Raw genomic sequence first — 16,020 nt, 5'->3', positions numbered from 1 at the left:
ACTCCAAGACAAACGGAAATGTATCCAGCCTCGGGTGTGTGTATGTGCGCTCGTCAATAATGGCGTGAGCATTTGAAGACCTCTCCTGTAGTACACGACAGGAGGGAGCGAGTTTAATTTGCCACGTCCAAGGATGCCGTCGGCCACCTTCGTGCCCGCCTGTGTGTTTGTCTGCCTCAGTAATGCACCATAAAGTCTGTTTATCCTCGCCTCCACGATGCATCAATGCACCCTCCACCGCCGCGCTGGTTTCTTTCCAGCGGCGAGTCTGACTGGCTTAAAACAGGCTGTGCCTCCTCCATTTAGCAGGTCAGCGTGTGCTGGTGAACGCAGGAAACTGTGTCAGAGCTCAAGTAGTTTTATTGGCTGTTTCTGTCAGATACTCGTTTTATGAGTTTCCTCACCGCTTGAGTTTGGGTGAGAAAGGAAGTCCACAATTTTCTTTTTGCTTTTCTTTTTTACTCGGGCCGATGTAGTAGTGTGTTGTATCTTCCCGTGGCACAATAGTGTCCCACAGCGCACACAGAAGAGAATGAAACAGTTGCATCTTCATTTATTCGTTTCTTTGAACTTTGACAAGATGCAAAATCGATATACACGACCGTTCAAAAGTTTGGGGTCATCCAGACAATTTTGTGTCTTCCATGAAAACTCACTTTTATTTTTCAAATGAATTGAAAATTGAATAGAAAATATAGTCAAGACATTGACAAGGTTAGAAATAATGATTAAAATTGAAGTATTAATTTTGTTCTTCAAACTTCAAGCTCAAAGGAAGGCCAGTTGTATAGCTTATATCACCAGCATAACTGTTTTCAGCTGTGCTAACATAATTGCACAAGGGTTTTCTAATCAGACATTAGTCTTCTAAGGCGATTAACAAACACAATGTACCATTAGAACACTGGAGTGATAGTTGATGGAAATGGGCCTCTATACACCTATGGAGATATTTCATTAGAAACCAGACACTTCCACCTAGAATAGTCATTTACCACATTAACAATGTATAGTGTGTATTTTTGATTAATGTTATCTTTATTGAAAAAACAGTGCTTTTCTTTGAAAAATAAAGACATTTCTAAGTGACCCCAAATTTTAAACGGTAGTGTACATGATTGACTTTTCTAACATTCCTGACAGATTACCTGATGCTATGGTGTGTCTGTATGTAGCCCAAATTCTGCCCTTGGGTTTATGTTTTCTATACATGTATGTTTGTATTAGTGCAATGGGAATTAGTACAAAAAGGTGACAAATTAAACATTGATGAAAGAAAATATGCAGACAATAACGTAACAAAACAGTATGACACAGCAATACCTACAAACTACTATCTACATTTTTTCATCGTGGACTAACGACATATACATATTTCAGGATTAGTGCTATATGTCTTTCTGCACATGTATGAAAGTATGTTGTATATTCATGTATCCGTGACCAGAGGTATGTGTGCTGAAGAAGAAAAGAATGTATGAAAAAGAGAGAAACTTAAGAGGAGAATTAATCTAGTTAAACTCCACATAAATGGAATAATAATGACACATGGGTTTTGCAAAGGTTCAGTGCAGCCCCATGGAGGAGGGGGCCAGCACCTTTACTGTGCACCCTCTAGTTTTCTTTTGTTGTAAGACCTATACTTAAAATTTTTTTTTTATTGATTTAAAGGATTGTTATGAATGGAAAGAAAAAAAGAGAACCATTGTAGCAATGCCAATAATACGTACTACAGTATAATGAATGCAGGTGATGTTAGTGACAACAACAAAAAAAGGTGATGTGACAGGTGTGTGTGTGTGCCTGCACTACACATCCCATCTGAATACATCTACAGTGGTCATGCGTGGTGTTGGGAGAGATGTTGTACAAACCACAAACTAGCGGGAAGCCTCCGAGAAACCGAACCTCGAGTGAAGTTCAGGACCAAACATGAGAATGAAAAGGTTTTAATAAGTTCAAAAAAAAGAATTTATTCAGATAATGTCGGGGGTTCTTTTTGTGTGTGTCTGTGTGTGTAGGTGTGTGTGTGTGTGTCGTTGTGAACTTCCCACATTCACAACCTCACACAGGGTGTGCTTCAGACATGTGGCCTGGGGAAACGGGGGCCTTATAGGGAGCAAACCCAGCAGGACTCCTCCACAAACTGGCTCCTAATATATGGGGCTACAGCGGGCCTGATTAGGCTGGCAAACAGTGGGGAGCAGAGAGAGTGAGAGACCTCCATCTCTCTCTCTCTCTCCAACGCAGACCCACAGTCAACATTAACGCATACCTTTAAACCCCACCCCCACCTCTTTTTGTACAGCCTTGGTGGCCTCCCAGATTATTACGGAAGCAGGCAAACATCACTTATTCAGTCAACGTCTACGGTTCTTTGATTTGAGCAGTTTTTTTGCTACCCAGCTCTGCATCTGCAGGTTTAACATTTTTCATTGGCAGGAGAAACCCAGATAACTCCTGCTGACACTGGAAGTTCATTGACCTTTTACACAGCAGTTAGCCGAAAATGGGCTATTCAGCAGCTGTTGATTGTATAACAGAATGAAGTTGAACATTCAACTAGAACATTCTATCTAGACATCTATATGTCTAGATAGACATCTATATGTACAATCTGTACATATAGATGTCTATATGTACAGATTGTAAAGCACTCTTAGACAAATTTGTAATTTGTGAAAATGGGCTATAAACAAATAAACTGAATTGAATTGAATTGAACATGTGATGGAATTGTACAATAGATGTCTTTGTTATGTATGTATCTTTTGTTTATGATCACCTGAAATAAGAAATATTGTGTTTAGGCTTAGAATGCTTGGCGTAATAGAGAAGTTTCAGTTGATGCTATCTGCAAACTCACCGCTAAATGCTGCCAAATCCTACACACTGGCCCTTTAATCGGCGATAATCAATATATTTATAACAACAAAGACCCAAACCACCATGTGAAAACAATGAGTGATGTTAAATTATCATTGATACCTGCAAAGAGTCTCCTCAGCTTCATGGAGTTCTATAGTGAGTTTCAGCTCATTGATTAACTGAAACTCTGACTTGGTTGATTCTCGCCGCTCTCATAGTGTCGTTTTCGCTACCTGCTCAGCACCAATCAGCACACAGAAGCATTTAGCGGGCGCAAAAATTAGAGTCAAATCATATCTTAAAACTTTTTGATTTCATGTGGGTCAAGAGTCATCACCTGTTAATAACTAATAAATAATGCAATCAGGTCTTGAGCGAGACCTTTACAGCTTCGTTTTCATTCATAGAAATGGAAAACAACCAACTGATTTGATTTAATTGGATAAACAAATCTCACCAAAGAGTTCATTAAGCCCCAGGAACCTTATACAATTTGGTCAGCTTTCAATTAACGACATTATGCTTTTTAATATGTCAATACCTTTCTACCCTCTAATCAAACATGAAAAGGAAAATCAAGTGGGGCCTTACTTCCTCCTTCAGCCCATAAATCAGATGCCACCAGAGCCGCCGCGTCCCTCACCTTCATGTTTAAGTCATCACATTCCCCCGCTGGCCTCTGATTCTCCGTTTTGGCCTTTTTTTCATTGGTGACCCAGCACGGTGCAGCGCTGGAGGGTGGGCACCGTGCTGACTCCACTCACTGGCCGTCCTGTAAATCGCTCTTTTATGGCCCTCATAATGATCCCCCAGACGGCAATCTCCACTCCGTCGCACTGCAGATAGAACCTGCCACTTCTGGCAGCCGACATGGGGGGGCTCGGGGTGGTTGCAGGAGGTAGTGGGAGACTGGGAGGCACACATGGCGTGACCATGCACTCGCCCACACACCCACAGGCGGACACATGCGGCTATATTCACATTCATAAAAATGCATGCCTTTTCACACCCCATCTACCTTAATCTGTCTAAAGGTCATAGAAAGTGCCGAAAGGTAGTGTTTTTACCAAGTTGGCCGGGTCCAACTGTGCACAATGGTGCGTCGTCAAGGATACACGTCTCCTCATGCAAACCCCGATTGCTTTGATAGCTTTAGCCACAGAGCTCCAATGACAAGGAAGAGTATAATTCCCACTGAGCACAGACACCAAGGATAGTAGCTCATCTTAAAAACCATAATGGTCTTAAACATATGTTAAATTTCCTCAAGAAAGGAAGGAACCGCATTCAAATCAAGATCTTTATTTCTTTCTTTTATTGCTGTAATATTTTTCAATACATATTTATTTATATATATATATATATATATATATATATATATATATATATATATATACACATGAAATGTCAACATTTCTTATAATATCTTTATTTGAAGCACATTTGCTTTAATGGCTCCATATAACATGTTGATTGAAGAAATGTTTGTTCACATGTCTATAAATGAGGAACGAAAGGAAACTGGATTGCAGCAGCAAGAGAGAAAAAAAATGTCAACATAAAATATTCAATGCAAATGAGTCCACATCAAGCCTCCACAAAGCTGTTGTTGTCAAGATAACATTCTCACCATGTACGTTTCCACGTTGTTTACAGATTTCAGCTCAACAAAGTCTGCTGAACAAATGCACTCTGGGTTTAATGTCCTCTACTGATTGTGAATGTTAAGTAGACTCAGTGCCATTAAACAAGACATGCTTTATTGTTTCTGTTTAAGAATGGGAGCAGTACGAACATAGCTGATGAATGAGAAGGCTCACTTTGTTTCAAACTAACAAATTAAGCCGTGTGGGTTTCGTGGAGAGGGTTGTGAATGTCTTCTGCAATTAGGATGAAATATAGATTCAAGTATCACTTCTAAGATCTCAAATAACAGAAATGTCACATTAAATTACAATAGAAAACAATCAGTAGAATAATAAATACATCTTTATAGTAGGGGGGGAATTAACATTACTCGCTAACACACAATATATGTACCGTGTGTTTAAAGTGCAGTGACAAATTAAAACTCAACTGTAGGAACACATCAAATATTTGGAATGGAGTGGTGGTGCACTGGAGCCCCATGTGGCTGAACAACAAACACGAGGAGAAAATATCCTGACCAAAAATAAAATAAATCAACTGCCAAAACCTTTTGATTTTTTTTACGTGTGAAAAAAAAAAAAAAAAAGATCCTTGCAACACTGTTTTCTTACGACCTATTTCAGGCATGAAACAGGTGGCTCCTGTTCGTAAGTTATAAACACAGCAGAGAAAAGAATTTAGATCAGAAAACAAATTAAGCACCAGAACTCTTTCTCCTTTTCCCTTCACTTTCTCCATATAGGTTGCTTTGCTGTTGCATCAAGAACAAAAGAATGGTCCTGTGATATATATCTATATATATATATGTATATATATAAACTACCGTTCAAAAGTTTGGGGTCACCCAGAAAATTTTGTGTCTTCCATGAAAACTCACACTTTTATTTATCAAATGAATTGAACATTTCATAAAACATATAGTCAAGACATTGACAAGGTTAGAAATAATGATTAATATTTGAAGTATTCATTTTGTTCTACAAACTTCAAGCTCAAAGGAAGGCCAGTTGTATAGCTTATATCACCAGCATAACTGTTTTCAGCTGTGCTAGCATAATTGCACAAGGGTTTTCTAATCAGACATTAGTCTTCTAAGGTGATTAGCAAACACAATGTACCATTAGAACACTGGAGTGATCGTTGCTGTAAATGGGCCTCTATACACCTATGGAGATATTTCATTAGAAACCAGACACTTGCACCTTGAATATTAATTTACCACATTAACAATGTATAGTGTGTATTTTTGATTAATTTAATGTTATCTTTATTGAAAAAACAGTGCTTTTCTTTGAGAAATAAAGACATTTCTAAGTGACCCCAAACTTTTGAACGGTAGTGTATATATATATATATATATATATGTAAACATGTTCACACATTTTCTAGCAGATGTACAGATCGGCATCCTCTCAACTTTTTTACTGATTTTAACATCAATAAAATCGTTCCCATTTTAACAAGTTCGGATCATTTTGTTGATGAGGATGTGAACAAGAAACGTTTCCCATTACAAGAGAATAAAGTAGTCTGACTCACTAGATAAGGACTGTTGGTTTAAGTCTGCCACTAGACCGGGTCTCCACTATCCTGTGCTTAGCGCCGCCCAAGATGTTTCTGATTGGTTTTACTGAAATACAAACAGGCCAGAACGTCTTGATGCCTCGACCCCAACAACAGTACAGTGGCCGAAGGAACTATGTCTTAGGGCTGTCCGTTTGTCCAGTGAGTTCTCATGAATGTGACATTTAGGAACACCCGGATGGAATTCCTTTATAATTTTGGCACAAAAGTCCACTTGATCCCAAAACCCAATTATCAATTTGCTAGTTATGCCATTTCCACACTCATAGGATACAATGATGAAATGAGCACATGTTGTATCCTTATGTAACACTAGCTGGTTGAGGCGTACAGCGGTGAGGTAGACGACTGTGCTCAGTGGTGGAGCAGGGTTGTCCTTCAATCAAAGAATCGGCGGTTCGTTCCCCGGCTCTGCTCGGCCATGTCGATGTATCCTTGAGCGAGACACTTAACATGGATTTCCCCCCGCAGGCTGTTCCTGTGGTGTATGAATGTTGTATGAATAATCAGTTAGTCCTGATGGGCAGCTGGCACCTTGCATAGTAGCTCCTCCCATCAGTGTGTGAATGGGTGAATGACGACGAGTAATGTTAACGAGCTTTGAGTACATTTACTATTTAGTAATTCTTCCTTTCTCCAATAGCAGAATGATAACGTGTGCAGCGGCCTTTCTTTCCCCCCCTTGTATTAATAATGACAACAACATTCAATAATAACACAACGGATGTTTTTATTATAACATGAAAAGGGTCTTGTCAAAAAATCTTCTCATAACCAGAAATACAGCTAATTGTTATGTTCTAAGCGTAGAATAATATCATCTGTCTTTATATCTTTATCTGTGTGTAATTTATTGATCTGTGACAAACTCTTAACATTTGAACCACACAGACTTGTTCTTTTGACATTCTGCTATCATACGGATTGACAGCTTTAATTGTTGTATCCGTTTCGTTTCATTCTATCCGTGTTTTTATTCTGCCATGCACAGGCAGTAAGTCTATATATTTGCCAGCCAATAGCGGTGTTGTGTACTCTGCAGCTCTACCCACAATGCACCTTGGTCCTTAGACCCCTGCAGTGCCACATCTCCTTGACAGCATATATCTGGGATGCGTTCATGTCGGCACTTCTATGTTTCTGAAGCAATACGCGACCCAAACAAAGGGTTATTCTGCCTGACGTGTCTCAGTCGTCCGTGTGTTTGGATGCTAACGGTCACAGTTAAAAAGAGAATGGACGGCAATGAACTCAGCGAAGGAAACACTTTCTGGGATAACCGAAATAAGAGACGTAATGTGAGAGTAAATAACTAGTTAAGACACCGTCTTCAGCGCTCAGTCACCCTGTTTGCTCTCAGTTATAGCCCCCCTTCTCCTCCCCCACCTGGATTCTTCTCCACCAGCAGACATTAAACAGACAAGGCAGAGGCTCTCCACTCAGCACGTGACCCTCCTGTTTAGTATGCTTGCCACGTCTGGCTGAGGGAGCGGCATTAAATTGGGATCAGGCAGATTGGAGTATAATATAGACGACTATTAAAGGCTGCAAATGAGAGCCATGGGTTAGAGCCTGAGCAGGGGCCCAGTCTGCCTCCATGTCAGCGTAGCCCCCTGCAACACACATGCATTCACACCAACACATGTCAACAGCAGTCCAACATGAACATTTTAGAAAATATGGCAATCATTATTCAGCAAAGTATGTGGAAAAATAGGTTTGGTTTAGATTTATTGCTCATTCTCGTGATACCCTCCTTTCACATAAACCTTTGTTTCACCAACATATAGATATGAAAATGTTATGGCTGTGATTACTTTTTTATATCTGATACTTCCTTTCCAGTCCCTCTTAAAACTCGATGTCACTGCTTGGAAGGAGACGGACAGACTGGAGATGACAAAGAAAGTGTCAGATAAGGGGCTAAATTGAGCCCGTCTACCTGGGTGTCACCAACGATTAAACCTGCAGCAGATCCATAGCTGTCAATATTGCAGCCATTGGTCCCGGGAACAGGTGCTGATTGGAACCTTTCCCACCAAAGACAAAAAGCCAGACACTAGTGGGAAATTCACTAGACCTGAACAAAGCGGTAGATACATTATGTTCAGTTTTTTAAGCTTGGGTCCGATTTGTGGTCACACTCACTGACTACAAACGAACCAACATCAAACATCTCGTCCAGCACTGTTCTGGGCCTTGTGTTTCTTTATCTGGTGGGTCATGTCACAAAGAGCTCCCCAAGAAATGAGAAGTTGTAAAAAGGAATTGTCAAGACATGATGTGAATGAGCATAGAGCATAATGAGATCACTTGGCCATTGGGTCAATGCAGTGTGATGTCTCGAGAGGTCGGGATCGGACTGTGAGGCGTGGGTGCACAAATCAGTACGACAAGCATTCAAATTCTGTATTTAGAAAATAGAAAAAACTTCACTCCGGCAGAAAAGCCGCTTCACAAAACAAACATAAGTATTCTTCAGTTTTCTTCTGGTTCAATGTCTACAAGGTAACATAAAACACTCTTTCATCTCCTCTGCTCCTCTCCTTTGTCCTCCCTCAAGCCCGTCCTCTCGGGGTAATCAGCCCGATCTCTTTCAGCTGGGCAGCAGCCTTGGCTCCGCCTGCGCTGCTGACTATGGGAATTGGAGTTCATTACCCAGCTGCCATAATGGGTTGTAGTCTCTGCTGCAACCACTGGGAGGGGATGCATCTCCCATTGATGACACTTCCTCTCATGAGATCACAGGAGTCACAAGGTCCCAAGGTTCATTCGTTGTCATTGTACAACAGAGTTGCTTTACAATTTGCCGTTTGCTTTTTGCAACAAGGGAAAAGATTAGTGAGGACCTCGTCAGGTTGGTTGGGAAGTCCAGACTGCTCAGTTTACCGATCAGTTTCATGGGGGACATTGTGTTGAATGCTGAGATATGTGATGGCTGAGTGGAAAACAGTGGAGACGGCATCCTCTGTGGATCTGTTGGCTCTGAATACAAACTGCTGAGGGTCCAGGCTGCCTGGGATGTGGTTTTGATTTGCTGGGGAACCAGTTCTCCAAAGCACTTCATCAGAATGGGGGTGAGTGCCACGGGGCGGTGGCCCTTTAGATTGGACACTGCAACAGTGATATGTTGAAAATGTCAGTGATGATAGTTTCATACATATATCGTGTATAGTATGTTAGATCAAGCATCCACCATCACATGATTCTGTATCTGATCTGCTCTTGCACCACAGACCTCCTGCACCGGGGTCTGCTTGGTGCTGTGAAGTGGTCTGAGATGTTGCTTTCGGTAGTATCCGTCTGATTGTTTTGTCTGGACCAGAGTTTGATTCGCGGCTATCACGCTGGCCTAAACAAGATGAAACAGAAGGTCAGGGTTCATGTGAATAAACCAAAGAGGTTAGATAAGATAATATAAGATATTCCTTTATTAATACCTCAGTGGGGAAATTGCAAGATGCACAGTAGAGCAAAAAATAAATAAATAAAGTGAGAGCACTCTTATAATCGGCGATCACGATAGATCATATTATTTGAGACTTTAAATAATATGAAGAAGCAGTCGGGATATAGATTTAAGCACCATGCTGTGTTTGGATGACTTGTATTATAAATCTGTATCAGAATAATTAGTTCTCCCATCACTTCTTATGCTGTTTTCATGGGAAAAACATCAGTAAGAAACGTTGCCGCCCTGTAGGCCATGTAAGGCTAAAGCCACTGGATGTAGAAATAATAGAATATGCCACCAGAAAGCAGCTTACACGGGTTATATAATAAACTGCAAAGAGTCAAAAATATTATAATTAATTTGGCAGGGACATATTTGGGGTTTCTTTTAAGTCAAAGGTAACAGAAAGGGCAGCGCGTGAGAGGATGGAAGAGAAGGCTAGCAGGAAAAGAGGGATGGAATGAGAACATGGAGAGAACAGAGATCCCCACGATGAAACAGCGGCGCGTGGGGAAAACATCTTTGTATGTTCTCACTCAGTCTAAGCTTGTGTTCTGTCACCATGGCCATTAGGGCAGCGAGTGGAAATGCTCAATAATTTGACGTGTACGACATTTAGCAGCGCAGTATGGACCGTTGCACCGTGTATCTGGGGGATCTTATGCGAGTGACATTCCCTATAAAAGGCAGATGGTAACAATGGAGGTGACACTGGGAAGCCTCGCGCTGTCACTGGACCATATCCTATCCACTTAAAGATCTTTTTTTTTAAATTATCTCCAGCTGAACCTTGTCCGTATGTTCAGCATGTCCTTTAGGGAATGTCATGGAGCTGCCACACTATAAAGGTGCAGCAAGGGAGGGAGAGGATTTGGTATGAGAGCTCCTCATATGGCTTCATTTTTTTTTCTCTAGGATTTTTCTACACAACCAGTCCGTTGACAGTCCAGGTGTCTTTGCATATGTGTGGTGAAAACACCAGACACTCAGGGCCCTGTGCTCGGGTTGGGGAGAAATATGTGTCAAAGGAATCAGTTTATATGAAAGCAGGCGTCCATGTCAATACAAATGTGATATAATTATAGTACTTTGTATTGTATAGTGTCAGGCGGGAATATCACATATAAAGGGAGCACTCGTGGAAATGCAGGATTCTATATTCCACCAAGAATACAATCCAAATATGCAATAGCCAAGAAACCAGACTGTTGAAGAAGCTGTGTTGGAAATATCAACTCTGTTAATTAATTACAACCTTTATAATTACTTTTTCAAAATGAACCAGAATGTATTATTCTTAGGTTTATCGTGATTTGAGCTCACAAGAACATATCCAGATATCCACTTTGAAACGGAACACGATGGCACAATCTACTCCTTTATTTAACAACTATAAGTAAACAGCATTCAATAATGTATAATGTAAGCAGGAATCAAGAGCAATAATATTACTGAAAATATCAAATCACACATTCTAGTATCAGGCTTTCAATCTGGAGCCCCGGCTTCAAAATTGTAGTTTTTATTATTTCCACCAGATTGAGCCATTTTCTCTTGATTGTCCTATGGTGCAGATTTTGCTGGTTTTCTGCAGAAAGAAAAAAAAGCGTTAAAATCAATGTTGCTGCTAATCATTGACATATCAGACTCTGGAAAAAAAATTGCCAAAACATTTAGTATGCAGAAAAAAAATGTGAGTTGGTGATTTGGGTTATCACAACAGTGGCCTTGTGATAACATGCATCAACATGTCATCTTATTGTCAGCACACCCGCCTTTGATTGAGAGTTCACACCACTTCTCTCGGCCTGTGAAAAGGATTTCTGGGAAATGTAGGACACATCCAACTGAGACAAAACTATAGTGGCTGCACCGATTTCATTGACTGCAACACACACCAGAGGCCCCGGCCTCCTAAAATACATGAATCAACGTCTAAGTTGAACTTTAAATGCAGTGAAATGAAGATTTGCAATGCTATAGTTCCAACTTCATGATGACCAACATTAACCGAATTACAGACGTCTTCTATAGAAACTGACGCACACTGTGCCCCTCCCTCTCTTTCTCCCCAGACATCCGTTGTTCCCCCTGCTGGCGTTGTTGTTTGAGAAATGCGAGCAGGCCACACAGGGATCTGAATGCATCACGTCAGCCAGCTTTGATGTGGACATTGAGAACTTTGTGCATCAGCAGGAGCGAGAACACAAGCCCTTCTTCAGCGAGGACCCAGAGCTGGACAACTTGGTAAGACTCCTGCAGTCAGAGCTGGTGATCAGCAACAACACGGCATGCGTCCACCACTTTGATAACAGGAACACATCGCATGGTGCTGTTAGTTTAGGGAGCATTGCTCCACTTAAATAAAGAATGAGATCAAATAATAATAATAATATTGAAGCTGTAGAAAGGCCTGTTTGTCTGTTTCCAGCGTATCCCATCATTACCACCCCTAATCATTCCCTCCTTTTTCATGTAATCTTCCCCATCCTCCCCCTGCACAACAGCTAGCAGTAATTACTAATTAAGAGAAGGAGGATGCTGATTATGTTCACTCGAAAAGAGAGAGAGGAGTTGACACCAGACAGAGACAAAGACAGACCCAGAGAAGGAAAGAAAAGTGCACTCTTGCCATCTCAGTACTCGGGTGTACAGGCCGACAAGTGCTGAACAGTCAATTAACTCTGCATCTGTGTGTTTTATGAGGCACTGGGTACGGGCATCCCTCCCAGAGGGCACTAACTCTTCCACAGGGCAGTAGCGGTACACTGGGCCTGACTGGCTGCAATGGGCAAAGAGTTACTGGTCCCTTGATTATGGGAGCGCAGTTTAATTAGCTGATTTATCTCCTCCTTGGCCAAGCACTTTTCTGTCCATTGTGTTGACCTTGGGTGGTGGCTTTGAGGGAGTGCACGACAGTGTGCTGCACGCAGGGGAGAAAAGCCACCCTGTTGATGGTCAGTTCACCGCAAGAAAATAAATCATTATTATTCCTGTTTCAAAACAACCACTTCATGACAAACAAGCCCTCGAGATCTTCTATCTTATCTCTTTTTAAAGTTTCAAAAAACATTCTCAATATGTTCTTGGCCATTGTGAGGAAGTAAACATGGGCTCAATAAATTTCCCAGCAACATAACTCCTCCAATAATATGGGCTGTATCCAATAATATCAGATATCTGTCCATCAATATCCAATATGCCAGAAGTTCCTCTCTGACCCCCACTATTGCAATTATTTAAATTGTTTTATGCAGGAAGAGCAATAACTCCTCTTTGGTGTAGGGAGATTTTCCTCGACATCTTCGGGGACATTGCTGTGTGAAACCTGCACTGAAAGCGCCTCGTCAGCGTTAAGACTTCCTTTAGTCCGTATTTCAGCGGAAATGCTGAATGGCTCACGACAACCTTTGCTTGCTATTTCGGCTTTTTGGGGCTTTTTGCAGGCTAATTACAAATAAATGCTGAAGACCAGAGATTAAAGTAAGAAAAAAGAAATCTGGCATTCCATTTTGTAAATTATACAAAAGAGCTTTAAACTGCTTTATATTTCATCTGTGAAAACAGGTGGAAGAAAGTGGTTTTGGCACTTTTCTTCAGGATCAATCATTTTGACCACCAAAAGGCTTAAGAGCACCACAATCCCATGTTCTACATAGGGTTAATGGTGAGGTGAATTTTAATGAACATAACTTGTTAACACACAATATATTTACCGCGTGTTTAGAGTGCTTGAAGAAATACTCGTATTCCGGTTTAGAAAATGGGGTAGTGGTGCACCTTCGTATTTCGATTATATTCAGAAATTCTCTGAAATAGTAGTAAATGGACAAAGATTTTCCTGGTGAAGCTAATTAAAGGAATGTATTGATCAGACAAAGCATTATTTTAGAAATAATGTCAAATCAACCTCAACAGGTTGAAAAAAAGGCTATTTTACTATATTATTTGAAGCTCACAGGGAAGCTCTGTAGGCAGGCAGTGGAGACGCTGCTTCAACTTTGACCTCTCATCATTACATTAGAGGCTCGATCTTTTGGGAAGTGAAGGATGAAAGAGTTACAGACACCCTCCCCCCACTGTATACTTACAATCTTTATGCATCTGTTGCACACTTGGACATATGACATCCAGGCGTGTATGGTTTTTGAATGGTTTATATCAACTCACGGAAACTGAAAGCACAGAAACAGAACACTCAGCAACATCACTGCAGACTTGCAGGCTGTGGATCTATCTGTCTAACTACTTTATACATATACATACAAACAACACATTGGCTTACACTATCACTCTAACTACTTCATTCACCCTGGCGACATTCTGCACATTCACACAACTCTCATTGTCACAGGTTACAGGTGGTTACTACTGTTCCTCACTCGCTAGCATGACTCTGACGCACTATATACCCTTCGACACATCATCTCATCACATTCACGCAACTCCGACATACATTCACATATTACATATTCGGATTACTGACGATGATCCCTGTCGCTACCTTTATATAGTTCATCACGTTTACTGACCTGAAAGCACAGAAACAGAGCACACTCAGCAACATCACTGCAGACTTGCAGGCTGTGGATCTATCTGGCTCACTACTAGCGGAAGGTTTTCCCTCGCTTTCATCCAGAAGGACCCCTGAGCTGACCTGAGTGCCTGTACCATTGTTAACCCTTCACACACATGCATACATACACCAGGAGAATAATGACACAATTAACAATCAATAACAATACAAATACAATAAAATAAATATCAATGTCCAGTGTTACTGAGGGCCCCACACTCTCCCCTCCAAAATGAATGGACATTCCAGATTTCCCAGAGTATTTAAATCTTCAACCGGTGAGTTATGGCAGTAGGCTCTATGAGAGTCAGCCTTTCAGGATACTTTCTGCATAACAGTCTTTGACATGACATTCATCTCTCGCTTATGTCATGGGTTAGCAGCAGACACCACTGGCCGGGTGATATCTGATGCGCTATTCCGCTAGTCTGGCGGCTATGTATCCTGGACTGAAAGGTTTTGACCTTATGTCCTACCCCATAACCCATCACACAGACCCACATGCAATACTGTATGTTTCACATATCCCTGTATTATTCTTCATGGTAAGTGGTCTGAGTTCTAGTACTCTCCTTATTGACACTCATGGACTTGTACACTGACCTATTAACTTCCTATTTCCTTTTAAGCGAAACACTTATGAACACGTGTCTCATATTACTCTTTCACAACAAACAAACCAAATGTGGAACTACAATCCTTTTTCTTCCATTACTTCTGTATGGATACGACTGATGGTTGACCTAGTCTGTTGTAAATTAGTGTCTTGGGTGGATTTCTTTGTCGTAAAGGATATTTTCTGGTGGAAGCCGATGGCAACTCAGGATCACTCTCGTCTGCTTCATCCGATGACGACACTTGTCCAGCGTTGACCTTGTCTGCTCCATCAGATGACGACCCTTGTCCAGCGTTGACCTCGTCTGCTCCATCAGATGACGACCCTTGTCCAGCGTTGACCTCGTCTGCTCCATCAGATGACGACCCTTGTCCAGCGTTGACCTCGTCTGCTCCATCAGATGACGACCCTTGTCCAGCGTTGACCTCGTCTGCTCCATCAGATGACGACCCTTGTCCAGCGTTGACCTCGTCTGCTCCATCAGATGACGACAATTGCTCAGCTTCCCCTCTTTCTCCATGCTCCACCTCTGGTTCCATGCTGCCTTCATCATCTCTTACTGGACCCTCCTCTTCTTCGGCGGTTTGCTCCAGTTCTCTGACAGTGGCTTGTGGCTGGAATTCCTCTGCTTTTGCTCTCAGCTGGCTAACATGTTGAAGAGGTTCTGCTGGTCGTGTGGTGATGACTCTCCAGTTATTCTCGTCCTCCGAGCTACTGTCAGAGTTTCTGTCCTTCTGTTTTTGCTGTTTTTTCTTCGTTATACCTGTGTTCAACTTCTTTTTTTTCATTTTCTCTTTCTCTTGTTTATCTTCTTCCACAGGCAGGAAGTCACAGGGCAGTAACAGATTTCTGTGCAGTACTCTGGTCCTTCCTGGGCCTCTCTGGCTGTACAACGTAGACAGGACTGTCCTTATGTTTCCTCTCGGTTATCACATGGATTCTCTCTTCCCAATATGATCTGAGTTTTCCTGGTCCTCCTCTGTCTTTGAAGTTTCGCACCAGTACTCTACACCCTGGGTGTAGCTCGCCTCCATAAGCTTTTTGGTCATAGTGCTTCGCTCTATTGTTCTCCTTCTGGACTGTCTGCGATGCCAGCCTGTATGCCTCCTGCATCCGCCTTCTCCACTTGCTTGCATATTCATTGTGAGAAGCCCCCTGGTCAGTTGGTTTCAGGCCAAACATCATGTCAACAGGAAGTCTAGGGTTCCTACCATAGAGAAGGTAGTATGGGGCATATCCTGTTGCTTCACTGCGCGTACAGTTATATGCATG

At 41.6% G+C, this 16,020-nt stretch overlaps 1 protein-coding gene across 5 annotated transcripts in view; it reads left to right on the top strand.

Moving 5' to 3' along the window:
- pknox2 (pbx/knotted 1 homeobox 2) overlaps positions 1 to 16,020 on the top strand; it is a 118,758-nt gene that overhangs the window by 70,774 nt on the left and 31,964 nt on the right. For all 5 annotated transcript variants that reach the window (XM_056444573.1, XM_056444528.1, XM_056444543.1 and 2 more), the window contains one exon: positions 11,632 to 11,803. In XM_056444573.1, the coding sequence (XP_056300548.1) occupies positions 11,632 to 11,803 (172 nt within the window). The remainder of the gene's footprint in view (positions 1 to 11,631; positions 11,804 to 16,020) is intronic.

Source organism: Pseudoliparis swirei, chromosome 3 (genome assembly GCF_029220125.1).
Source record: "Pseudoliparis swirei isolate HS2019 ecotype Mariana Trench chromosome 3, NWPU_hadal_v1, whole genome shotgun sequence".
Lineage (NCBI taxonomy): Eukaryota > Metazoa > Chordata > Actinopteri > Perciformes > Liparidae > Pseudoliparis > Pseudoliparis swirei.
Note: the sequence above shows the minus strand (reverse complement) of the source record. Positions and strands in the feature narration are given on the sequence as shown.